At 42.9% G+C, this 27721-nt stretch overlaps 1 protein-coding gene across 2 annotated transcripts in view; it reads left to right on the forward strand.

The window, feature by feature from the left end:
- The window catches only part of SEMA5A (semaphorin 5A), a 460685-nt gene that overhangs the window by 329727 nt on the left and 103237 nt on the right, over positions 1–27721 (forward strand). For both annotated transcript variants that reach the window (XM_070587216.1, XM_008513162.2), the window contains exon 12: positions 20610–20817. In XM_070587216.1, the coding sequence (XP_070443317.1) occupies positions 20610–20817 (208 nt within the window). The remainder of the gene's footprint in view (positions 1–20609; positions 20818–27721) is intronic.

Raw genomic sequence — 27721 nt, forward strand, 5'->3', positions numbered from 1 at the left:
GAACGGTGCCTGAGGCCAGCCTCAGTGGCCCTCAGTTCACACACTTGCCCAGCTTTTTCTTGCCTTCAGGCCCTCCCCTATAGAGCTTCCTAACTGTAGAATGTGCCCCCATCCCCACATCTTCTGTCCAGTGTTCTGCATAATTGGCAGAATATTTCTCACAGAGTACGATTTCCATTCTTGTTGTTGTTGATAATATATCTATCAGTTGGTTGATTTTATTTGTGACATCACTGAGATTGATTGAATTGTTGCTATTTTGTGGTTCCTCTGAGCACTGATGAGTAAGATGGTGGACAGACTGGCAGCATCCTGCTCCCCTGGAGCTTCAGATAATAAACCACCCACTGAGGAAAACGTGAGAGAGGTGATGACCAGCTACGCGGTGGATGTGAGGAAACTGACGGGGCAGCGGGAGATAGGGAGGCTCCTGTTCTTGGCTGGTGAGGATCGGCCAGAGATGACATTTAAGCTGAGAGCTGACTGGGGAGGAAGAACTGGCCATACATGAGGAAGGAACAGTAAAGGGGCCAGATGCAGGAGCGGTCAGCTGTGGACAGTGCTGCCCTGTGGTCCAGTAAGGTAGGAACAGAGATGTGAACATCAGATTGGCAAATGGAAGCCGCTGGTGTCCCTAAAGGCCAGTCTGAGGGAGGAGTGGGGAGGACAAGGAGGGAGTTAGGTGGAAACAGCTTCTGTGAGCCGGTCTTCCAGAAGCTGTTCTTTGAAGGGGCTAGAGCATGGGTGCATTAGCCTGAGGTGATGGGAGGTCAAGGAAGGGATTTTTGTTTGTTGTTTGTTTTAACAAAAGACATAGAATTACCATCGCGAGTGTCTGTCTTGCTCACTAGAGTGTAGGGAGGACATGTGTTTCTTTTTCTGCCATTTTTATCCTTAATGCCCCCCAGGGTGCCTGGCATGTGGTAGGTAGAGGAGTGAATGAACTGGACCTTCCCAAGAATTTTCCTACATAAATGTTCTGGTGATGCCACAGAGATTAGGGTCATCTTGGAATTCTAGGAGACAGTTGGGTTCCTTATCAGTACCTGGAGGGGGGATGGTAAAGGGGAGATGGGGCTGATCCTGAGCAGACCTGGGAAGCTCAGTGCAGCACAGCCTGAGGCCTCAATCTGAGAATTCTGACCTATTCCACCACCAAAGCTGTAGAAGGTGATGTTTGCTTCCATGATGAGCTTCTGATGACTTGTTAGGACACTCTCCTTCACTTCAGTTTTGACAAGTGTCTCAGTCAGTTCTGGCTGCTGTAACAAAATGCCATGGATTGCATGGCTTAAACACCAGAAATCTATTTCTCACGGTTCTGGAGCATGGAGGTCCAAGATCAGGGTGCAGCCAGTTTGGTTCGTGGGGAGAGCCCTCTTCCTGGTTTGTAGATGGCTGTCTTCTTGCTGTGTCCTCACATGGTAGAGACAGAGATCATCTCTCTCGTGTCTCTTCTTATCAGGGCACTAATCCCATTCGTGAGGGCTCCACTCCCATGACCGAAGTGCCTTCCAAAGGCCCCACCTCCAAATGTCATTGCTTTGAAGATTAGGGTTTCAGCATGAACTTTAGGAGGACACACATTCAGTCCATGGCAATGAGCTCCTTGTTCTAATATTATTTAAAACATACCCACAGGAATAAATATTTGAGGATTTTTGTTACAAATGGTATATTTGAACAGAATCTAAATCAAATCACAACGGACCAACTTAGATAAATGATAGATCTGAGATGAAATTCTAGTCAACATCTATGGCTTTTTAAACAGTACAGTGTTCTAGAAATTTGTTTGCCCAAGTCTGTTTTGAGCGATCTCAGGATTGGGCTTCTGCCCTCCCCTGCCTCCCCCTTCCCCAGCCCCCTCCGCACCATAATGAGGGAATGGACTCAGGCGCAGGAGCCACAGTTATGCCAGGCTGTTGATCCTGTCTCCAGGTGTGCAGCTCTCATTCTTATAGTGACGCACCGCGTGCCATTCAGCAAATATGTCTTACAGAGATTCACTTTTTTGTTCTACAGACCTGATTTTTTGCTTTTGTTTCCATCTACTGCCTATTTACAGATTGAGTCATGGCAGACATCAAGGTGTTGCTCACTCAAATTATAGGTTGGCTGATGGGGGAAGATGCCATACATAGAACTCTTCTGCAGTTTCCATGTCTCATTAGTCAGGTTGTTTGTTGAACTCAAGAAGAAGAGGACTTTGCAGTGGGTGAAGCTCCCTTCTGGCAGGGAAACACCCATGGATACACGGAATCCTGAAGAGATCCCTGCTCCAAACCACATGCAGGGAAGGACTCACGCACAGAGTCCTTCTGGCAGCTGGTTACATAGATGGTATTTAAGTTTGTTTAGACTACCTTGACAATTCTAACTTTAGGACCTCTATAAATTATGAATTTCATGTCTCAACCAAGTTTTGAATCTTTTCATTTCTCTCTTACAGCACTGAATAATACATTTTGAAGATCTCTTCTTTTGCAAGTTTTAATTCAGAATAAAATGTAATTCAAATTAATTTAATTCAAAATAAAATGAATCAGAATAAAAAGATAAAGTATATCATTTTTTAATGATCTAGCATATAGGTTTCTTCTTGATTTCCAAGGAATTGAAATGTAAAAATGAAACATTATAAAGGCTATCCAAACACTTTAGGAAAGAAGTCATGGAGAAAGAATAAGTGGTGAGCTGAGAATCCATTTGAATTTCAGGTAAAGAAAAATTAAGGAGTTCTGTAGAACTTGATGGTAAGCAAGGGCTCTGAGAGTTGGTAGAATGTAGTGTGTCCATGAACTTAGAGATGGTCCGTGAATGGGACACCTCCTGAGCACCTCCTCAGATTCTCTTGGTTTTGCTCTATCCTGGACCCTCAGTCATTTGTTCTCTCAGCTGCCCCTGTGGCTGAGAGATTCCTGGGCAGGACCATGAGGTTCTTCCAAATTATGCTGACCAGCTGGTAGCTAGCCCCCTCCTACAACTTCTGCACTTGGATGAGACTCACACTGCTGGCATGAAATCTGGCTTCTCAAGCAGGCGCTAAAGGGGTTGGGAGGTGCAACCCAGAAGTGCACGCGGTTAACTCCCTGTGAGGTAAGCTGCAACCAATGAGAGGCAGGGTATGGGAAGGAACCAATGAATAAATTTCCTTTCTCTTTTTCCCTCATGGATTGTCCAAAGCAAGGTCTTCACATAGCCAAGCAGATGTCTCTTTGTGGTTCAACATAACGGAGTGGCCCCACGGTGACACCTCACATGAGATTACTTCCTATTCTTTCCTGCTCCATTTCTTGCAACACTCACACAGCCCTGAGATTCTACCCCTAATAATGCATTAGCTCAATCCTTGCTTCACGCTCTGCTTTCTAGGCATCACAGTGAGGGGGAATTTCTCAAGCCTGTAGAGTTGCATGGCCAGAAATATAGGCAGGGAGAGATAAGTTCTATGGACCATGTTAAGAAACTCAGATTTAAATCCAAGTAGAATAATAACAATAAAACTGAAAATTTTGTAAAGAAAGGAAGTAACATGCTTCAATAAATGTTTTCAAAGATTGCTGTCCATGATTCCTAGAGAATGAATTGGAGAATGGCAGCAAGGGTAGAAACAGGGTGAGATTTGGGGTAAAATTTCTTCCTACAACGTCAGTGGGATTTTGCTGCAAGATTCACCATTATGTAAAAATAAAGTGGCGTTGTACTAACATGTTATTGCATTGTGATTGAGTAATGAAAACTAGTCTGTGGTCAAGGCTATTTCAGTCATAAATGAGGTCCAGGAGGAGGTTAGTGTGGCTGACTTGGCTAGTAGACAGGCAGAGGTGCTGGACACAATGGCGTGTGTTCTCAGCTGGGGCAGTATTGCCCCCAAGGAGGCAGCAATTAGTTCTTGAGGGGGCCGGCCCAGCGGCACAGCGGTTAAGTTTGCAGTTTTTGCTTCGGCAGCCCAGGGTTTGTGGGTTTGGATCCTGGGTGTGGACCTACGCACCACTTGTCAAGCCGTGCTGTGGCAGGCATCCCACATATAAAGCAGAGGAAGATGGGCACAGATGTTAGCACAGGGCCAATCTTCCTCAGCAAAAAAGAGGATGATTGGTGGCAGATGTTAGCTGAGGGCTAGTCTTCCTCAAAAAAAAAAATTCGTTCTTGATGGAGTAAAAACTCTTATTTTTATGTATAAAGCACAGATATACATGCAGTGCATAAACACATATACAATCTTTAATATTAAAATGTCATGAGCTGGAGGACAATTACAGGAACAAAAAATGTGAGAAGTTTCTTTGCCAGAAAAAAAGTTTGAGAAACACCACTCTTGGGTATTTTCATGGAGACAAGTTAACAGATTCAGTACATGTCTGGATGTATGCAGAGGTGAGCAGACAGGTAAGACCAAGAATGACTCCTGATTTTTTTTTGGTTTGGACAGTTGAGTATTGCCAACACCTTTTCTGAGAAGGGAGAAACTGAAGGTTTCATGTCAAATTCCCCTAGAGAGGATTCAGCATGGAACACAACAGACAGATTGCCTGCTCTCAAAAAGCTTAGAGTATTTTAGAGAGAGATACAAACAACAAAATAGTTACATTAAATGTAGGGTGGGGGAAATAATAAAGCAGGAAGAAGGAGTAGGAGGAGGCAAGGGTTTCCATGTTAAGAACTCACGTCTAAGGGCAACAAATGAGATCCGTCATGTTTAATGATTCTCAGGAGGTGGGAGGTGAAGCCTGGAATTTCACTTTCAACACTTTGGTTTTTTGTAATGGAACACCTCGGCTGTTTTCAGTAGAGATTAAACCTCACGAATCTGGCTTTTATGAATTTATAACACTGATGGGAATCATCTCACTGAGAAGGAAGATTGACTGTGCAAGAGAAGGGGTCACCAAACGGGTGAGGTTTGGAGGGTCGTGAGGGGTTGGGGTCAGCGTCGCCCAAGGGAAGAGAAAGGAGAGGCTCCCTGCAGGTGGGAGCCCAGCCCTCATGCTGTCCACTTAGCTTTTCCATGAGTACCCTGGAAAATATATAGACAATGACTCTATCCTGCCCTCCCTTTCTTCTCTTCCAAATATATTTTTAATACAGAACATGGCATTTTTATTATTTCCTACTAATCTTTATTGAAATCCATAAGGCTTGTAGAAAATGAGCTTGTAGAAAAGAACAAAGAAATAAACAGTGTTTTGTCTACTCTAGAAATTTCTTCTGCAAGAGTAACAATTGTCAACGAGCTCGACAAAAGCTGAAATCCCATTCCTGACTTTCTTATCTCCCTGTGTATAGATTCTTCCAGCACCTAATTCTTAGCCTTTCAGCTCCCTTTCTAAAGAGAGGTAGATGAGACAGCCAAGTAAGGACAGACCTCCACATTCTCTTTCACTAAAGTGTGTAAGACCTGAGAGGCCCTACGGAGATCATTTCGGGCACCCAACATTAAGTAATACATTTACTGTTGCCATTACTATCAATATCTCCCTCAGTATTTATAATCAATTCTGCAGCTACCTAAGTGTCACGGGCAGGCATTCAATTGTGAAAATCCGATACTGGAAAGATGTTTTACAATCACTCCAAATTCTGTCCTTGTCACTGGAAACTGGAAACCCAGGCCTAATCTGGACTTTTTCTGTATGTGCCCATCTATGTAAGGGGTTCCCATAGACGTACAGGGAGCATTATAAAGTTTGAAGGCTTATTTGATAACATTTAATGATTTTTTAGTTTAATGATAAAATAATTGTAGTGAATAATAGCAGTGTAGGAAAATACGAATTACCTGGTGTTACCGGTTAAATTGTGTCCTCCCCAAAAGATATGTTGAAGTCCTAGCCCACCAATATCTCAGAATGTGATCGTGTTTGGAAATAGGGTCTTTGCAGATGTAATTAGTTAAGCTTAGATCATACTGGAGCAAGGTGGACCCTTAGTCCTATAGGACTCCTGTCCTTATAAGAAGAAGGTAGAGACACACACAGGAAGAATGACATGTGACAACACAGACAGATTGGAATGACGCAGCTGCAAGACAAGGAACACCAGTGGTAGACAGGCACCACCAGAAGCTAGGAAGAGACAAGCAAGGATTTTACCCAGAGTCTCAGGGAGCAGGGCCCTACCGACACCTTGATTTCAGACTTCTAGGCTCCAGAACTGTGAGATAGTAAGTTTCGGTTGCTTTAAGCTATCCAGATCGTGGTATTCTGTTACAGCAGCCCTGGGACACTAATCCACCTGGCTGTGTTGTTTTGCATCTGATCTTCCAGCCAAATTTAAAGAGTAGCCTGGATTTCTCCTTTTCCCCTGACATTGAGTTCAGTGTCCTGAACTCAATGAACAAAATGAGTATTCAGTGTTAGTTTATGTCAGGCCCAATTAAAATGAAATTCTACTGTTGGAAACAATTAAATGTATACCAAACCACTTAAAATGGTATAAACACAACTAATTGTGTTACTAAATATAGGAACACTAATTCTTGTATTTTACTGTGTCTTTTTTTAAAACATCTTTCAGAATAATTTTAGTAGCTTATGCCTAGTTTCCCATCCACAAAATAATACGAAATTTTATGCTATGAATTAATAAATATCCCAGTTCACTCTAAATGTGATGCAATCCCCTTCTGTCTTTATGGAGTAGCCGATTTTACTGTTTTCTTCTCGGTCTGCTTTCTCTCTCCCTGCCTTTCTTTGTTTTAGACCCATGTAAGTCTTCCTGCCGTCCTCAGGTTCCCCGTGATCGGTATTGATCAGAAATCGCCCCAGGTAGTAAAGCATTGCAGTCTGCGGACAAAAGAAATAGCAAGCATTTCTCTTTACCTCATGTTTTCATGTAAATCCTGCCTGATGCACATTTTTGATATAACTCCTTCAGGTTTCATGGCAGTTACTGGAGTTTAAACACAGTAGTCTCCTGATCCTGGACCTGCTGTCCTCCTGCTCGTACAAGTATCCAGTTAGTAGACTGTTGTTTCTGTGTGAAATGGTGCCATCATTCAACAAGGTTTTAGTAATGTCCCCAAGTTCTCTTGTTTTCGGAAGTCCAAGTCTCCATTTCTGCAGAGGAACATTCGAACCACGTTCTCCATGAATGTTTGGTCAAGTGAATCTAGTGTGGGGCACCAGGTATTGGAGTACATCATTTAGGAACATGCTGAAGCAGTTTTAGCAGATACTTTTCTCCTGGATAACTCACTTATGAGAAGACCCACTTGTCTGCTAATTTGATGGTGAGCCTGCAAGCGTTATTATAAAAAGATTTTTCTAGTTGATCTTAAGAACATAGGTCTCCATAGGTAATAAAACTCCAATTTAATGCTACTCCATTCTCATCCATTTAATTGGCTATATTAAATACATTTTACAATTGTTACCAACATTTGTTAACTACTTCTCTTCATACAAAAATGCTTCATACAAAATCTCTTAAAAAAGATTTTATCCAAATATATGTATTAACAAAGTATTAAATAGGATATTCAGAGATTTATGTTTTGTGTTCTGTAACTTATCATCATAATCTTAGCAGTTTGAACAACTTATATTGTTATCTCATCGTTTCCATGGGTCAGGAGCCTAGGCACTGCTTACCTGGGTCCTCTGCTCAGGGTCTCACCAGGCTGCAATCAAGACTTTGGCTAAAGCTGCAGTCTCATCTGAAGGTTTGACTGGTGAAGAATCCACTTCCAAGCTCAATCAGGCTGTTGGCAGAGTTGATTTCCTTTACGACAGTGTGATTGAGGGCTGCTGCTAGCTGTTGGCACAGGCCACTCTCGTGTCCTGCAGGTCTCCTTATGTTTCTTCCCACGCAGTCTTCTCCAACCTGACCGCTTACTCCCTCCAGGCTGCAAAGAGCCTCTCTCCTCAGGGAGGGCCCAGTCCCTCTTTTAAAGGTTTGCACCTGATTAAGTCAGGCCCAGGAAGGATAATCCTACTTTGATTAACTCAAAATCAACTGATTTTGGAAATTAATGACCTCTGCAGAATCCTTCCATTGTTGCCGTATCATGTCACCTAATCCCAGGAGTGACATACTATCGTGTTTACAGGTCTGGTCACTCAAAGGGAGAGGGCTGTATAATTAAAGGGACCATCTTAGAAATCTGCCTACCACAGAAGGTCTCTTGATGCTCCCCACCCCACACATGCTACCCAGCCTAATGCTAACCCTAACTCTAACCCTAACCCTGCCCAAAAAAAACAAACAAATGAAAGGGAAAAACCTCACTCTATAAGCTTCAATTTTGAAAATTTAAAGTTAAATATGAGATGTTTCTCCTTGGGGCAAACAGCTTGTCCTACAGTTATTAGGGTTGTTCAAATTTAAAGAGAAAAACAACTCTTCCTCTGGTTTCAGCTGGCCGATTGGATTGATTATTTGTTCTATGTCGGAGTATCCAGACCTGGCTGCACTGCTCGTGGCAGAATGAAGTCATTTTCTGTTGGCGCCAGTGCTCCATGAGCACATGGTTGCACTGAAAAAAAGTTCTGTAATATAGAAGAGGAGGGCAAGGGAAAATGCCGTATATTTCATCTCGGCTTGCACCCCTCCGCCATCTCTGCTCTCTCTCTTCTTTGTACTGTGACCTTCTTTTCCTGATGGAGGGGATAAACACAGCCCTGGCAGAATCCTCCTGATGACCCCCTGTAGGCAGTGAGGCAACTGCATCTCTCCTCCAGGGGGTGCTGCCTCTCTGACCCCCAGTTATTCCAGGACCACTGGGGAACACTGAGGATTCCCACAAAAAATGACTCTCCACTGCTCAGATGGGGCTGACCTAGTGGCGCAGCAGTTGAGTTTGCAGGTTCTGCTTTGGCGGCCCAGGGTTCACCGGTTCAGATCCCGGGTGCGGACATGGCACTGCTTGTCAAGCCATGCTGTGGCAGGCATCCCACGTAGAAAGTAGAGGAAGATGGGGGCACGGATGTTAGCTCAGGGCCAGTCTTCCTCAGCAAAAAGAGGAGGATTGGCAGCAGATGTTAGCTCAGGCCTAATCTTGCTCAAAAAATAAATAAATAAGACTCCCCACTGCTCAGAGTTGATGTGGACACAAAGGATTGGCTTGAGGTTTTGTGATCCCTTCGGGAATGCAAGAAACAGAATTTGAGAACACCACCACACCTCCACGTCGCTGGTGGGCATTAGCGTAATGTGTGAAATTGTTGTCAACCGGCCCACCACAGTCATTCTCTGGGCTGTTAAATCAGAAAACAAAATTCTTCTGAGTACCATAAAATCTGGAATAATTTGATTCTGTTATGATGTGTTAGCGAATTGGATCTTTGCCCCAGGAAATCTCGGGCTCCTCTCAGAGGGCCAGAGTGCTGTCGTCTCTCGCCCTCAAAAGGAATTGTGTCTTCAGAGGAAATCTTTCTATAATGATTACCTGTAACATGGAGGACATGGTAACAGGGGCTTTCCAGAGGTGTCCGGCTGCCTGGCCCGAAGCGGAACCACATCTGATCAGAGCAGCCAAATTACTTGTAGGATTGTTTATGCCTTGGTTTTGAACATCTTTATCTATGCACATTCCACCGTCCTTGCTAGCTTGTATATATGTCCCCTGCCTGGCAGTGATGACCAACCATTACTAAGCAGATTTAGGCCTTGGCCTCTAGGTAATTAAATTCTAAAGCAGACAGCAGTGCAGTCAGAAGGACTAGGAAGGAAAAAGCGCCATCTCCACTGCATGATGACATATCATTAACAATGACATTATGTATGGGCTTTCCTCCAGAAGTCATTACACAGCAGAGTGACTGGAAGAAAAAACACCTCATCATTTCTTTGCAAATAAGCCTTCGCAGAAGAGATGTAGGTAGAGAAATCCCTTAGTGTAAAACGAAGAGATTTGACAGAGCTGAGAGTAAGAGCGAGCTAAGGTGTAGGGAGCAAGGTGGGCGTATTAATATTGTAATTCCCACCTGGAACCCATTAGAGGAAGCAGACTGTCCTCAGATCGTCATGATGAATTAACACAGCGCATTTCCTTCCACCAGGATGCCTGGAGCAAACTGAGATTTGGGGAAACAGCTCGATGGTGGTGCAATTATTGACTGTGCCCGCGTCTGCAAACAAACCTGTTCTGGATGTGGGGAAACTGCGTTTGTCATCCACAGAGATGTCAGCATCAGAATTTCTTTTAATTTGGTTCTTTCATAAAATAGCATAATCCCACAGCAAGGTTCAAAGGCTGTCCAATTGTTTGTTGCTTTATCATGTTTTCATTATAATGTTTCCTTTTTGAAACATGGAGATGGCCAAACTCATGTTTCTTAAATAGGGTATTTTATAGTCTTTAAACAGAATCGTCTTTACAAAAAGATGCTGCAGAAGTTCTTATGAAGGAACCACACAGTTCTCATAGTGTTAAGAATGGGATGATGTTTCAAGCTAATGTCCTCTGGGGCAAATGTTGTTCCTACCTGTCTGACTTACCCGTTGAATAAATGAACATTTCCCCAGAGACGCTGAGGATGTGACTCTTGCTAATGAGACCCTGTATTAAGAATCAAGGCAGCCTGAACCTAATCAACTCCTAAAGTCAAGAATTCTTGAAATTATAATTATGTAGGCAGCAGGCATTACTCTTGTAGACCAAAGAAAAATCAATATGGAGAAAAAAGTTCCTTCCCCTGTTTTGCATTGGCTGACCTTGGTAAGTACTAAATAAATTCTGAATGAATGGGTGGATAGAAAGCAGGGAGACGTCTGCATCTGTCCATCCAGCCGTCCTTCCAATCATTTAGCCCCATTGTCATTATTTTAACTAACCCCAAATATGAAAGAAAAAAGAAAGAAAAAACTCTGAGCTTTTAATTTTGTTTCTCCATTTAAGAGCATTCAATGCAAATTAATTAACTTTCTGACCAAGTGAATAATTATCATCACTTTGTGGATTTCTGAAGGCTACAAAAGCTTGACTCTGTTTGAAATTTTTACAGCATTTGGAGATTAAAACAATGCTCAGAAGGGCAGTTCTCTTCATTTATTTTTAGTCTAACTCTTGTGCCCTGAGTATAATGAAACTTATTAAATATGTAATTTTTTTATTTAGAGAATTAAATGTGAGAGAAAGGAAAGGAAAATTTGGTCAAGAAAGAGGATTTCTTTCTTTAACTAGAAAATGTGTTAAGCTTTATTACCATGCCCTTTGCCCCATGTGAGGCTAAAATTTTGAGAGTTGTCTACAATTAGTAAAAGTCTCTTAGAGTGACCCTGAGTTAAGACAAGTAGAGAGTGGTTTTCACACCTCCAGAACAGATGTGAGGTTTTTTAGGTCTCAATTTTCATGTATCTGTGCCAATGGTAAAAAAAAAAAAAAAATCCGATAATTAATTGTCAGTACTCAAGTACATTATGGGATTTTGAAATAAAAAAGAAAAATTCCTACCCTTAGTATTTACAGTGATCTCTAAGATTAATTGTCAGGGTAGCTGCTTCATTTAGGTCTTCATTGATATGATCACTTAATTAATTTTTAAAATTTGACCTTGTCCTTAGCAAAAGGGCGCTGCTTCAAAGTGAAAAGTAATGTCAACCACAGAGGCCTTGACTTGTCCTTGCAAAACTGGGTCTTTAAAGGCAGTCTTCACAATGAGCAGCTGCTCTTTGAGTAAAAGTCTAGACTTTTTCTTTCAATTAGAAATTGATTACACAATGTTGGCATTTTTTAAAATATTTGTGGCAGCATTAATTCCTTTCTGCACGGACGGGATAGGAGCCAGTTGTCTTGGTCTTTACTGAGTTGCTGACCTGTGATGACTCACCTGGCAGCTTGTCTTCACAAATCTCTAACTTTCCAAACTGGGGTCCCTTAACCTGCACCTCCAGGTTCCTGGGATTCTGGGCCTTCCTCGCCTTGAGCACAGGGTGTGCCAGGAGCAGGAGGGGCCAGGCTCAGTGCCAGCTCACCTTACCATGGCTGGGCTCCAACCTCTCACCCAGTTTTAGTGAACAGGTCTCTGACATCTTCTCTCATGATCTGCAATCCAGTCTTTTCTCCAGTGTCTGAGTTTTGACATGTTCCCACTCCCTCTTGCCCCATCTGCAGGCACTGACCTGCTGCCTCCCCCACTCCTCTGTCTCTTGCCCCATCTGCAGGCACTGACCTGCTGCCTCCCCCACTGCTCTGTCTCTTGCCCCATCTGCAGGCACTGACCTGCTGCCTCCCCCACTCCTCTGTCTCTTGCTCTCTGCTGGGGACCCTCACTATGACCTTCATGGTTGGAGGATGTGTAACTGGTGTTCAGACTGGGCTGCCTCTCAAACACACAAATCCTAGTTAGAGAAAAACTGAATTTTGCTAAGACTCATAATATGTCTTCTACTTAAGAACTCAGTTAGGACGCCACATAGATCACAAACAAATCTGCATCCAAGAAAGTTTCGGGGAGCCACTCTGTAAGCCTATTTCCCTGCAGAGGAACATTTAGTAACGTATATCATGGCTGCCCATTGGGTGTTAGCTGGGGCTTTCCTTCCCCTTGGGTATTTGGTTCCTTATTTCAGCCTCCCAATTTCATGCCTCTTGAAGTCCACAGCCCTCCCCACAATTTCTGATAATTAGTTCCTGGGCTTATGCTTATGAACTCCTGTCAACTCTCATATAGAATGTTTTTCTCATGCTGTTAGACACAAACTCAGCTCCTTCACAAGGCTGTCTGTAAAAAGAACAAGGCAGAGCAAGTGTACAAATTCAGAAGACATTGTGGAAGGTTCGATGATCACTGGGAAGGTTTCTTGAGGAGCAAGCAGCTTTCTGCCATCTCCCTGGCTTCTCTCTCCTACTCCTTTAACTTTCATTCTTTCTTAGTAGGATCCCAACAGAATTCCAATGCTTATTTCATGTGGAGCCCTTCTTCTTTGACCCACACCCCCCGCTGATATCCAGGTCCACAGAGTGGATGAAGGGGTAGCACCTCGAGGCCTGTTCAGGACACCCTCCAAAGAAGAACTGGGTACTTCCCAAGAGGACCCTTAGGGAATAGAAGCATGTACTCCTTTAATATGTTTGTGTCTAAAATTAGCTTCCTATCATGTGTTTGTGTGAGTGTGTGGGGGGATAGCATGTAGTATAAGAGATAGGTGTGCCCATCCACCTAAAAGGGTAAGTTTGCAAAGGTCAGGAATTGCATTCTATATAGTAGTTTTCCATTTTAAAGAAGTGTTTTTGAGTAATTATAGACTACAAACATAAAACTATTGTAGATATACATGTTAGGATAAGGAGCAATAACATGCCCACACCAGCCAAATCAAACAGCAGTCCCACAGGGAGTTGTGAAGCACCGTCTGCACCCCCGCCAAACCCATGCCCTCTTCCCCAAAGGATCCACTACCCTGGATTTTGTTTTTGTTATTTCCTTGCTTTCTTTATAATTTCATCGTATGTTATACCCTAAATAGCGTAGCTTAATTTTATATAATTTTGAATTTCAGATAAATGCATTTGTATTTATTCTCCTAAGCGTTGCTTTTTAAGATTTTGTTAAACTTTTTTCTTTTATGAGTGAGTCGTCCTTGCACACAACTAAAGTCCCTTCATCTTTGCTGCTGTACAGTTTTACACCATGTGCCTGAATTTGAGGTAGTCTTGTTGATCGGCATTTGAGTGGTTTCCAGTTTCTTGCTGTTATAAGGGGTGCTGCTACATGTGTCCCTGTCTGGGTAGGACTTTGTCCAGGGCAGGGCTTCCCAATCACGGCAACCATAGAAAATGACATTCTATGTATGGCACACTGGAGACATCAAGGTTGCTTGCAGTCATGGGGGACCAGCCTAGTAGGGCAAAGCTGCACACTCTGCCCCATGAGTGGAGGAGATCTGTGTCATGGGGTATTTGTAACCTATTCGTGGCCCGTGTGTTGGGAAGCTCAAGCTGCTGATTCACAGAGTACTGGACTCTTCAGCTCTGCTACGTTATTCCAAATTGCTTGCTGAAGTGTTTTGTAGAGCTTAGCACTTTATTACATTTGATCCAATTTGTGGCATTGCACAAACATGTAAACTGGACCGTTTCCCAACCATCGTTCCCTGGCTCCATCCCAATGCACCACCCATCTAAGGAACATTTAATCCTCTGTGTCCATGAGCCACGGCTCCTAATCTTCCGGGCTTTGGTCAGGCCACCCTCCTTCCCTCATATGTCCTCATTTCCTTCTCTGCCTGGTGGATGCTTGCTCATCCGTCAAGTCCAGTTGATAAGTGTAGGCTTTCCCTTCCCCATCCTCTCCACAAATGTTGGTGAAGCATTTCTTCCTCTGGATCCCAGAGGCACAGAAATGTGGGGACACTGACCTTACCTGGGGGGCTCAGAAGCACCCCACAGAGGGGAGGCCTAGGAACTGGCTCTTGGAAGGTAGGGAGATGGTTGCCTGGTGGAGAAAGTGTGGATGGCTCTTCTTAAGAGAAGGCACAGAATATGGAAAACCTGCAGATATAGAAAGGCACGGAATGTTCTGAACGGTGAGAAATTTAAATTACCTGGAGCTGTAGGTAGAGAGACAGGATAGGAAGCCGAAGGGTAGGATGCCTCAGATTGAAATTTTATGCTAATAAATGAAGTCAGGATTTCAAGTGCGTGGACAGATTTGAGCCAAAGGGGAGGCACGGCTCAGTTTTGGATATACTGAGTTCTAGTTTCCTGTGGTAGGTCTGATAGTTCTTAGGAATCCTTCTTTGAAGCTAGAGGCAAAGGTTTGAGTCAGTAATAGAGACCTCAGATCAGCTTTGAGGCCATAGGGATGGATAAGATCATGCCTAAAGGAAGCACGTGAAAACGCTAGCTACCAAATAGCTTGGAACGTCAGCCACTAGTTCATAATTAGTATAATGAAGCAGTTCAGAAAAATGACAAAATAATTTTATTCCTTTGAGTAGAGAACTCTCTTTTTTCTTTTAAATTAATGTTACAAAAGTGCTTTGCATAGATTTTTCTCAACCATCCCAACTCACACTAGTGGGACCAGACACAATATAAATGTTACCACTGCAGGTGAGAGGGTAACTTAGATTCTCTGTTCCTGCCTGGTGACTGTCAGAGAAGGGCTGCCAACTTTGCCAATTGGGTGGCTGTTTTGTAATTTAGATACGGTAAATCTAAGGCAAGTAATTTCCTTCCAGAAACTTGAATTGCCCCCTTAGCAGAATGACGAGAGTTAGATTTAAGCTGTGGGGTTAGATGAGAGCTTTGGAAAAGATACCCAGAGGACTCTATTAATTGCACTCTCGTTTTAAATGTAATATGGTTTTTATTCACAGGAAACTCCAGTGGTAAATTTCCTATAAGCACCAGCTTATGATTTAGAAGACGGAAAGGCGCTTCTGAGGTTTGGTCCAGCCAGGCAGTAGAGGCTGTCGTAACAGAGCTGTCATCTGCCCTCCTGCTTTATGTGTGGCCGGTACTGACATGGGCAGGGAGCTTGCTCATTTTAGATGAAATTTGAGTAGGGCTTATAATCTGTAGGCTAAAAGTAGCAAGAAACTAATAATAGCAGATTCTTATGTAACACGCCCTGTGTGCCAGGCACCGTCCAAGCCCTCTGCATAGATAAGCTCCCTGTGTGGCCCCCGACCTGTGAACTGGGCCCCGGGGTGAAGGAGACACAAAGATGGGAGTGAACTGTAGCCGGGAGTCTAACCTGGGCCATTGGGGTCCAGGCCCACACACTGAACCATGTGCTCTGCTTGAGTACCTACTGTGTGCCAGGCACTGTCCTAGACATCAGCAAGATTGCGGTGAACAAGACATGGTATGTCCCCCAGCGCCTGACTCCTTGGAACTTACATGCCGAGGGCTAGGATGTAGGAATATGGTTTAAAATAATACTTGGGGATAAAAGAACGCTGCATGTAATTTATGACGAGGAATGTTTAAACTGGCTAACATACCCTTTTTGGGGAAAAAAGTAAGCTGCTAGTTGAATCTGATAAACTGAGTTAATTAAATCTGCTTTTCAGGCAGACACTAGCCAAAAAACCTGTTTTCTTCTTTTAGTTCCCTTTTCCAAAGAAATGCAATGCTGAGCTCCCACTGCCAAGACCAATTTAATTCATGTGTTCAATTACAAGTTAAAAGAAAGAACTTTCGTAACATAGTAGCTGTCTGCTACTTCGGAGTAATGACGAGCTGAATTGATGAACTTTATATAATGATCTGTTGCTGTGGCAACATGCTGCCCAGTAAGTGGAAGAGGGCATTTCATCATTACCTCTCTGATAATGCTTGGAACAGTAATGGATGCAAACACAAAGGTTTTCTTTTACTCTGCAGTAACTCTGGGTCAATGAGACAAACACTAAAAATGCCTCTGGATACAGCACTAGGGAATCGAAGTCAAATGCACAATTGGAAATAAAGTAATTTAGCTTCCTGGGTTGGTGGCCTCGGTGTCTGCAGTCCATCTCCAGCCCTGTCACAGGTAACCGTCCTCAGAATTGCCACTTGTCCCTTTCACAGGTTTAATTTCTGTACTGGATTCAGCACATGGCAAGCTGAATAATAAACATTCCCTTAAAGGACAGCAAAACTTCGAGAAGTAACAGGACGAGAATGGAGTGAAGACAATAGATGTAACCATCAATGCTTTGCAATAATCCCTGCATCTTTATAGCACATTTTCCTAAACTAGCCCTCTGTTGCCTGTTATGGCTTTTTTCCTTTCTTACAAAACAAAAAATTTTATATATGTCAAGTTTGTTACAACTCCACCCTCTTAAGTTTTTTATTGCACCTTAGAGGAAATATGTATTTATTCAGTGTTTTATAAGTGCTTCAAGCTCTGTTTTTAAGAAGAATTAATTTCTCTGGGTCGTTTGCATTGCTCAGTGTTCTCAGGTTCATCAGAATTGAAATTGCTATGCAGGGTATAGTGGCTTTCACTTTAAGTGTTGTTTAATTGCTTCATTGTTCAAGCTTTAATGAATTTGCAGAAGGTTATCCAATCATATACAAGTATGAAAAATCAAAACTTTATTTTTGTTCAGAGCAATAATAAATGTTATATTGAACTGATCATGTTTCTTTTCCTTCCTTTTCTCCTTCCCTCCTTCCTTTCTGCCTTCCTTCTTTCCTAAAGATTTATTTTCATAAACTCTTGAAATTTGGGTGAGACTAAAATTCTAAAAATCCTCCAAAAAGAAATTCATTATAATCAAAGACCTTTTCCTCAGATACTTGAAAGTTCATTCTGAGCGCTTGTTTAGTTCCCTCTAATTTTCCCCCAAAGATCACCAGAGTCATTAGCATCAAGATGTGAGCAGCAGCACCGTCTATATGAATTACTGTATAATGTTTATCAAAATGTGTCAGTTTTGTCACAATGTTACATGTCCTGTATCATCTCCTGCTGTTTTTCTAGCCCATGGCCATCTGTATAGGGGATTAAGTGAAATAAATGACAATATTTGGAAATACTAGGCTGTTGATAATATGAATCTTATGTTGTCATCATACAATGTAAAAAAAAATTGCAGTATAACATAATTTATAATGCCTTTGCATGAGAATTTGAGTCATAATATCATAGGGAAATGTGGGAAAATAATTTACAGTCTAGTTTTGAAACTGGTGTGAACAAATTATCTGGAACAAAATCTGTTTTTTGTATTTCCTACTCTTGATGGAGAGTCCCTGTGCAAGTTTGCAAGGACTGCCATAACAAAGATAACAAAGTACCACAAACTGAGTGCGTTAACCAGCACAAATCTATTTCTCAAAGTGCTAGAGGCTCAAAGTCCAAGATCAAAGGATTGACAAATCTGGTTTCTTCTGAGATCTCTCTCCTTGGATGTAGGTGGCCATCTTCTCGATGTGTCCTCCCATGCGAGCGCACATGTCTGTGTCCTGATTTCTTCTTACAAGCACATCAGTCCTGTTGAATTAGGGACCGCCTTTTGTTTTAATCACCTCTTTAAAGGCCCTGTCTCCAAATATAGTCACATTCTAAGGTACTGGGAATCAGGACTTCAATGTGGGGAATTTTGAGGGGACACAACTCAGCCCATAACAGTACCTATCTTCTTATAAGGCATATTTTCAGACCAAATGAGAGATTGTTATCCTTGACTATCTCTATCAAAATGCAAAATAGAATCTTAACGCTAGTAAATCCATGTTAGCTAGTAACCCGAACAGGGAAAATTAGAAAAATATCAGCTATTTTCTCCCAAAGTCAAACATATGGTTAATTTTCAGCTACTAATAACTGAATTATGTGCATTAGAGTTTGCCTTACACAGAGCTTACATTACCTCTAGCAGTTAGAGGTTGAAGGGCCTTGTTTTTATTGTAAACGTTTTGTTTAAACAAATCAAATTATTAAACATCTTTTAAAATTTTTCCTTGCAATTGCTTAAGAATTTGTAACACATGTGAGCATATCGACATTTGAATTATCATTAATTTGGGCAGGTTTCTCAGAGTATTAATCCACCAACAAAGTAAATAATAAACAACAAAGAGTCTGGGTTCAACTGTTGAATAAGATTTAGTGCTGTCACCCATGTTTCCCATGAAAATAGTGTGATAACAGTCACACAGTGACGATGCTCCAGCTGGGTCCCATGTGCTCTGCTCTGTCCCACCCCCACCCCTGCATTGCTATGAAATGTTCTGTTTTGCCCCACCGGTCTCTCACTTCAGCTCTCAGATAAGGCTTGCTGCCCTGGCCCGGCTCCTGACCTCTGGCTGAGACATCGTCTCCTGTCATCATGATGTCCCAAAGGGTGGCCAGAGGTTCTGTGCCTGTCCCTGCTGTACAGGAGGCTGGCACCTCCATCTGCTGGCAGGGGCCTCCTCAGGGGGGCACTGTGGCCAAGACATCTGTGCTGAAGTCATCTTCCCTGAAGCTCCCATCTTGTCCCTGTTACTGCCTTGGTCCTGTGTATGTTTATTGATGCTTTGCACCACGCTAGGCAGGAAGACCCCAAAATCACTGAGGTTGAATTTCCCAACAACTGGGACCTGTCGTCTCCAGGTCAAAATTGCATTGACTTATACAATAAAGACATGAAGATTTTCTTACATACTTAGATCTGGGAGATGTGTATTTGTAAAATGTCTGCTGCCTTTCCCCCAGCTGCCCCTTTCTCTCTCCCTCTCTCCCCTTCTCCCTCTCATGCACTCATACTCACTCTTCCTTCAAAGACAGGTATTGGGTTTTTAGTTTTTAATCTCCCCAGCATACATAGTAATTCCATTTATGCTTGAACTTTCTCAAAAGTAACATATTCAACCAGTTAGCTTAAAATGAAATTAAGCAATGTTTTACTAATACTGCATACATTATTATGCAGTCAGTTCATAATCAATAAATGTTCACTGGAGATCTTTCAGATAATGCATTTTTTAATAAATTCAGGATAAGCTATGTCTGCATCTGTATTTTCTCTTTAAATGTAAACAGCCTCAGTCTCTGAGGCCATCCATAGGAATGGAAAACTGACAAATATTTTCTGTCTAATGTCTTCTGAGATTAATGGATTCTGAGATTAATGGAGGCCTTTAAGCCAAAAGTTCCTGATTTTCTTCTGGTTTTAAAATAACTTCTTAGCCTCATTTTCTGTGTTTACAGAATAAGAATTGTAATGTTTTGAAAGTGAGGATCCTGATGGGTTTTATTCCATGAGTGCCTTCAGGGTGGTTTGAAGATCTTGGTGATGGCTCTCAGAGGTGCTTCTGGAAGGCTGGGTTTCATGCCCTGGATTTGCAGGCTGGAGCAGGGGCCTCACCACAGCTTATAAGGGGAAACAGCACGTGTTTCAAGTCTGTGTGCCTGTCACACAGTGTTACCGTGCCATGGTCCTCACTGGCTAAAAGGACCCTTCTCCATGTCCCTCACACCCTCTCTGGGGAGTCTGAGTGGTTCAGGGGATACTCATCCTTGGGCAGTGCTTATAGCCAAGCTTATAAATAAGTGAGCAGAAACAAGCAGTGAGGGAGCAGAAACCTGGAGCAGGGCGGGAACCAGACCAGCAATGGACCAGGCCAGTACAGGGAACAAGGATTAGGGGAGTCGAGACCCAGAAGAGCATCCCAAAGGATAAGCATTAGAGAGAAACAGGAAGCAGATGATCTAGACAGAGGAGGAGAAGACACAGAGAAGGATGTACTTCCTGTGCAGGAAGGAAGAGCATGCATCCTTTGCTGTCCTGTGTATCTGCAGTTCTCCATCGCATGATGGGGTCTGCCCTCCTGGGGCGGCAAGGCAGCTCCTCCGCCTGACACTAGGAATCCAAGATGTTCTCCTGAGGATTCCGCTCTCCTGATCTTCTCCATGGGATGGTGCCAAGCTGGCTACTTTGAGCCGCAGTAAGCTTTCCTGTGCTCTGGGACTCCAGCCTTGCAACTGGACGAGGCAGATGATAGCTGAGTGGTTCTCATTCCTGGCTGCTTGTCAGCTTTGCTGAGAGCTGAAAAAAGTACTGGCTGCTAGCCCCACAACCAGCATGGCTGATGGAATAGGTCTGAGGTGAGACCCAGGCATCAGCATTTTTAAAAGCTCCTCAGATGAGTCTAGGCTGGAGAACCTTGGCTGCTTAACTGGTGAGTGGCTGCAGAGACCAGCTGACCTTGTGTCCTTCCTTCTCTATTACCTTTGCAGATTATGGCACCATTAAGAAAGTACGGGCACCCCTGACCCAGACCTCCAGCAGCTGTCTGCTGGAAGAGATCGAGCTCTTCCCGGAGAGGCGGAGGGAGCCCATCAGGAGCCTGCAGATTGTCCACAGCCAGAGCGTACTCTTTGTGGGCCTGCGGGAGCACGTGGCCAAGGTCCCACTGAAGAGGTGCCAGTTCCACCGCACACGCAGGTAGGGCAGCCCCAGGGTACACTCCGTGCACTGGTGCCCCTTATAGACGCACCACCCAGAGAGGACACAGGAGCCTGGAGGGCATTACATCCCCTCTGGTGGAATGGCATCAGGCCCTTAACATCCTGGTGAGTCCTGCATCCTACGATGCAGAGAGTTTTGATGCAAACTGATTTACTGTGATGAGAATACCTCATCAGTATCCAAGGAGGAGGAGCCACTTGATAACATTTGTAAGCAGCCGTCAGGGTTAAAATAAATTATTCAGTGCATTATAACACTCAGTGATAATGCTGGTATTTGATGTTCCTGCATTCATCTGACACAAGTTTATTTTTATTTGAATATATCTCTATACTTGATATATATATGATCTGATATATTTATATATATCATACAGAAAATAATATCAAGCGTGCGTCCACTCAGTCCAAAGCTAATCCCCCGAGAAGGAGCGCTGTGGCATCCCCTTTCTGGGCAGTCCTCCCAGAAAGCACCAGCTCCCTCAGGATGCTGCCTCTGTCCTGAGGCTCCAGGATCACACAGGTCAGCTGGGAGAAGGGAAAGAGAAGGCAAGTCCCACAGACACAGGGAAACCCAGGTGCCACCACACCATCCCTCACTCCCCTGGCCAAGCTTCTCATCTGCGACAGGTGTCCACTGTTGACCACAGTGGGGTTTGAAGCTTAATTTGGGAAAATATGGGCCCAGCTGCTTGGGAAACTCAAAAGTCCTATATACACCATACGCTTGACCAGCACTTCGCTGTTGGAATACTGCATGAATGCTTGACCCCTGGCAAAAGATTGCCCTTGGGGAAGTCACAATCTCAAACATTATTAGGGATCAGACTGTTATTAATTCCATTTCACAAGTGCATAATTGCAGATTTGGTGTAGAAATGGGATGTTTGGATATATCACTCACAAACCCCATACGCAAGTCACTCATTCTCAAACAAAGAGCCCAGTGGCACTGGCTTTGGGGCCTAGAGGCTGGCAGTCGCATCATAGACCTGCATGTGCTATTTCTCGACCTGGTCACTAAACTTTTTTAGACTCCACTTTCTCACCTAACACATGCGAATTGCTGAAGAATCAAATGGGATAACGATATAGTGTGAAATTTAAAGCACTCTGCAAAGTGGGTATTCTTATGTAGAAAAAAGCTTTTTATGTATAATAAAAATCATTACATTTCCCTTCTAGATGGTTCTAGATGAATCTATATATAGATGAATCTAGATGAATCTATATATAGATGAATCTATATCTTTAGAATCTATGGTTCTAGATAATCTATAATATGATGCCTTCTTTGGTATCAGAGTATTAAGGAATAACATTAGGGACCTCCCACCTAGCCACAATGTTATTGAGAGCATTAATAGCACGTAGTGGTGTCTATTAACAACTATCTTTTATATAACACCTTTTTCCCAAAGTTAACCAATAGCTGCTTGAAATTTGTTCTGACTTGTGTTTCCTGCAGGACTAGCCTAGGACAGGAATTATTCTCCCCAGCTGCAGATGGTTCAGTGGGTGACAGAGAGGGTTGGGGGTCTTGCCAACGGGCATGTCATAAGTCAGAATGCAGCTGGAAGGGCGCTGGTCTTCCAACTCTAGCCCAGTGAGCTCTGAGTTCTGACAGTGACTTTTTTTTTTTTAAGATTTTATTTTTTTTCCTTTTTCTCCCCAAAGCCCCCCGGCATGTAGTTATATATTCTTAGTTGTGGGTCCTTCTAGTTGTGGCATGTGGGACACCGCCTCAGCGTGGTTTGATGAACAGTGCCATGTCCGCGCCCAGGATTTGAACCAATGAAACACTGGGCCTCCTGCAGCGGGGGGCGCGAACTTAACCACTCGGCCACAGTGCCAGCCCCCTAACAGTGACTTTTTGAGGAGTGTGACATACGATAAAACACAGGAAGACACAAGCTCATGCTGTGTGTCTATGTGTGTGTGTATTATATGTATAAGTATTTCTGGAAATGGGGGTTTGTGGCCTGCAAAGCATAAGACAATTCATCCTTTTCATGGTGCATTGTCTCGTGTCTAGCTCAGCAGCTTGCAGGTGCACCTTAGCAAAGTAAGTTGTGCATCAGATTGGGGAAGCCAGGCATCAGCGTACCCACACTCATCCCTTATGCAACTGCATTTCAAGCCGAATCATGAGTCCACTGGAGCTGCCACCCCCAGGCAGAGCAGCAGGGTCGGAGTCCACAGTTCTGTCTTTTTCTTTCAAGAGAATAAGGCCACTTGTCTGTCTTGATCAGTTCCTGGGAGGAGAAGATGTTACAGTTATATCAAGAGCTGAATCTCGCTGCTGTTTACTTGTCCGCTCTCTCAGAGAAAAGCAGCGAGAGGTCATGAGTCTAGTGAAAACTGATGAACTGTGTTCTCCTGTGTGCCCATGCACAGGATGGACTAGCTTGTGTTTGACCCTTAAATATTCCATTTGAGAAAAGAAAATCTAAAGATCTCAACCCAAAAATTTCTCTTGATTTTTTCCAATTTCTTTCTCTGCCATCCTCCTCCTGTAGAAAGACAGGAAAACGTCCCTAGTTAACATTAACTAGAGAAAAGAATCCATTTTTAAAAAAACTAATATCTACATGACCAGATTTTGGGGTTTTTTTGGATAATTATGAGGAAAGATGGTGTGGGTTTTTTTCTTGACAAAAGCAATTCTAATTTTCCAGAAATATGCCTAAAGAAGTACACTTAATAGGAACAGGATAACAATTGAGTAACAATTGGATTCTAATTTCTTTGTTAAATATACTTTTCATAGTAGAATAGAGTAATTTTATGTGTGATTAGAAAATCAATTTTATAAATGAATTTTTAAGTATTTGAGAAGAGAAACTGAGCTTAACTAAATTACTTGTCTCCTTCCAAATCATAGTCACATTTTTTGTTTTTTCAATATCTGTTTTTCAAAGGTGCTGCATAGTTTCATATCTATTAAAATGTTTATAAATGATAACAATTGATACAATTTCACGTTTCTTTTACGTATCTGTGCTAGATCTTATCATCACTTTCCTTAATCGTTACACCCTGAGAGTAAAGTCGCATAGCATCTCCATTTCTCAGATGAGGAATTGGTGGCTCAGATTTTTGGCATCCTGCCCAAGATCACATAGTTCATGCAACATGACTCAGGTTCAGAGCTGAGACTTTGCCCCCAGGGCCCAGGCTTTAGGTTTACTGGGCTGCCCCTGGGACAATGAGGAGTCAGCTCAGGGGTCAGATTTCAGCAGGGGCGAGCTCCTTGATGGCACTCTGCACATGTTCCTGAGAGCCTGAGCTATTAGTCCAGAACTGGGAGAACCCAGCTGTGCCTACCGACAACTAGCCACGGCCTCTTCCTATTCGTTTCTTCTTTATTATAAGAGCCGCCAGGCTGGGATCCAGCAGACCAGAGGAGGTTCTATAGCTCCTTGGTTATTCTAAAATAAGTCTCCATTCTGCATTTATCCTCGAGGTGGTCCTGGAGCCTGAGGGGAGGCTGAAAAAAGTGCGTGCCTGCACCATCCATGCTGGGCATGCATGGTAACATTGAACGAACAGCCTGGTGCCTTTAACATCACATAGTTTTCCTCGGAAACTTATTTTGAAAGAACAATATTTTAAAAATATGTTCTAGTCAAGTTTGACCTCAAAAAATGAGTGAAAATATTTGGTTTTAATTTTAGCATTTTTTTGCACAGCCATTTAATAAATAACATGGGAAATTTTGCTAACAATATATCCAACTCATCAGAATGGATGGTCACCTCTGGGAGAATGGAGTGTGATAGAAGCTTTTACTTCTCTTGTGTATTCTTTTGTGCCCTAGGACATATTTACCAAATATATGTATTAGTTTCATAACGTGAATTAACATTTACTGAATTTTGAGGATGCTGGGGGTCTGGACAGGCCGGGATATGGGTACAGTGTATGACAAGCAGACCCCATCCTGTGGGCCACCTCATATGCACCCGGGATACAGTTAGGGATCTCGATAGCAGCATGAGGTCTTAAAAATAGGAAAAGTTTTCTATAGATGCATAGGATGGAGCAGCCAAGAATAGCCACTGCCTTAATTCTCACCTGATGTTAATACCAATGTAACATCGTAACCTGCCACTTGGAGGAAAACAAACGCGGGCGGAGAACTGTTAAGAGTCCTCATGTCACTGTTTCATGGAGAAAAGAATGATTGCTCAGCTGTAATAGTCATGTAATAGTCATGTAATAGTCAAATCAGGCTCCCACCCCACCCAAGGGAATATTGTAGGCTTCCAGTTGGTCTGGCTGATTGCAGCTCCTCAAGTCTAAAGAAAAGAAAGCTAGGAGGAGTCGTGATGGGAGGGCTTTTGATATAGACTTCAAGCTGCTTTAAGGATTACACATTAATTAGATCAGTGGGTCAGCAAACTTTCTCTGTAAAGAACCAAATAGAAAATATTTTAGATTTCACAGTCTGTATGGTCTCTTTTACAGCTACTCAACTCTGTCCTTGTAGCATGGAAGCAGCCGCAGACCATAATGAGTGGGTGTGGCGGTGTGTCAGCAAGGCTAACAGATTGGTCAGGCAAAGGAGCATGATTCACTTTTAGATTCAGACAGTTTATTACTGTCATAGACAACAAAAGAGCAGAAAAGCAGTCAGCTAGCCATGCCCCTCGTCTCACAGGATGACACCAAAACTAAAGGGGGCCGGATGACAATGCAACATGACAACTAACGCACCATGTTGCTGAGGAGCCAGTTCCCTTGTGCAGCTTAGCAGTTTTATAGCCTGCAGCTGTATCCTAGTGGAGGCGGGAGGGAGTCGGGGCAGAAAGCCTTATCTCTCATCAGAACCTGGGAGGCGATGAGAAGCTATCTCCTGACAGCCTCCATGGAACATAGGGAGGTGGGAGGGAAATGGCCTTGTAGCAGCTTCCCATAATCGTCCCATGTGCCATGATCAGGGAGGATCAAAGGGCCTCATGCCAAAGCTCAGGTCAGCTGTTAAGCCTTGCCGCACGTGGAGACATGGAAAGTCACCAGGGCAGCAGGGCAGAGCGTTCCCCTACAATGTGTCTCAGTAAAACTTTAGGTGGCCACCTGGATTTGGCCCATGGGCTGTCATTTGCTAACTCTTGAATTAGAGTATTATCAGGGCTGGCCTGGTGACACAGTGGTTAAGTTTACATGTTCCGCTTCTCGGCGGCCCAAGGTTCGCCGGTTCGGATCCTGGGTGCAGACGTGGCACCGCTTGGCATGCCATGCTGTGGTAGACATCCCACATATAAAGTAGCGGAAGGTGGGCACAGATGTTAGCTCAGGCCCAATCTTCCTCAGCAAAAAGAGGAGGACTGGCAGTAGTTAGCTCAGGGCTAATCTTCCTCAAAAAAAAAAAAAAAAGACTATTGTGATATATACCTTTTGAATGAATAAATGTACATTGTTATCATATACACTGATTTATAAAATTAGGTGTTAAATTTATTAAATTACATAAATTAACTCTATACCATAATATTTTCTGAATATCATGGTGGTTTCTTTTCTTCAAACAATTATATATTCTTTACTTTTTGACACCCATCACAATTATGAGATAAGATAAACCTATCGGATGTGGAGTTAACATTTTGCGGGTGAGGGATTGGTCTGAATCAGAGAGAGAATGTCTAAAGAATCCTCAGTCATAGAACAGAAACTAGAATTCTGAGTACTACATGCCAGTCCAGGCTTCATTCAGCCTACGGGACCATAAGCCAAAGGCTGGTCGTCATCTGTCTTTCCAGGTTGCATGCAGCCTCCATCATGTTTCCTGGCCCAAGACAGGCTCGGTAAACACTTATCCAATTTACAAACGGACACTCTGCTTCTCTCTTTTCTGCTACTTTACTTCATAACCTAAAAAGAAAATCTGAGTTCTTAGGAAACAGTGAAACTCCCTTTACAGAAATGCGTAGTGATAAAAAAACATAAGCCAAAGGATTAACTGTTGGACCTTAAGTGTTTCTTGTTGTTGGGATTGGTTTTGTGGTTTTTTTTGCTTTATTATTAAAACTAATTGGGGAGAGGAAAAAGGCTGAGAACCGGAGAATCGTAATCTATAGATAAGACAGGAGAGACATGCCTTTTATGTTTTGCTTTATAAAACTCGAGGGAAACATGGAACCATTAAGAAAAGACTTTGGCTCCATTTATGAATGGGTATCTAGTCATTCTGAATCAATTTGGTCCATAATAGTGTCATTTAGCTAAAGAAATGAACACCTCATTGAGAAAATTAGTGAGGATATTAGTGTACTGCAGGACATGTATTGCTTGAAAGAGCAAAGTTGTAAAAGGAGGAGTTCGTAAGTTGGCACATTTATTAATTAAATGTTCTCTAAAGACAGCATCTGCCTGATGGGAGAAACTCACAGTGTATAGAGAGAAATTGCAGTGTCCCCACCATGTTCCCCAGCAGGACAACTTTAGCCATTCAGTTATGAATCACATAAACATTCAGAGGGACATTTTGTCATGAACCCATTTTACGAAGTAATTATTCTCTCTTCAAAATGAATTTAATATTTTCGAAATCTCAACATCTTGAGTTTTTGTTTGCATTGGCTTTGGTTTAGACTCTAAATAGACTGTGGATTTTCCTACTTAATTCATTCATAGTATATTTATTGAACTTCATCTGTGCCAAGCACCAAGCCAGGCCCTGAGTGTTCAATGACAGATGAGGCATCGCTGACCCTGTCTTCGTGGAGCTCAGAGTCTAATGAGAAATTCTGGCATCAATGAAATCTCCCAATGTCTATCATGAATTCAAGCCAAAGGGGCATGGAGTTGCTTTAGACTTTATCCTACAATTGATTTATCATTAAAGTCCAGTCCTGGACTACTCTAAGACCTAATGT

This window comes from Equus przewalskii, chromosome 20 (genome assembly GCF_037783145.1).
Source record: "Equus przewalskii isolate Varuska chromosome 20, EquPr2, whole genome shotgun sequence".
Classification (NCBI taxonomy): domain Eukaryota; kingdom Metazoa; phylum Chordata; class Mammalia; order Perissodactyla; family Equidae; genus Equus; species Equus przewalskii.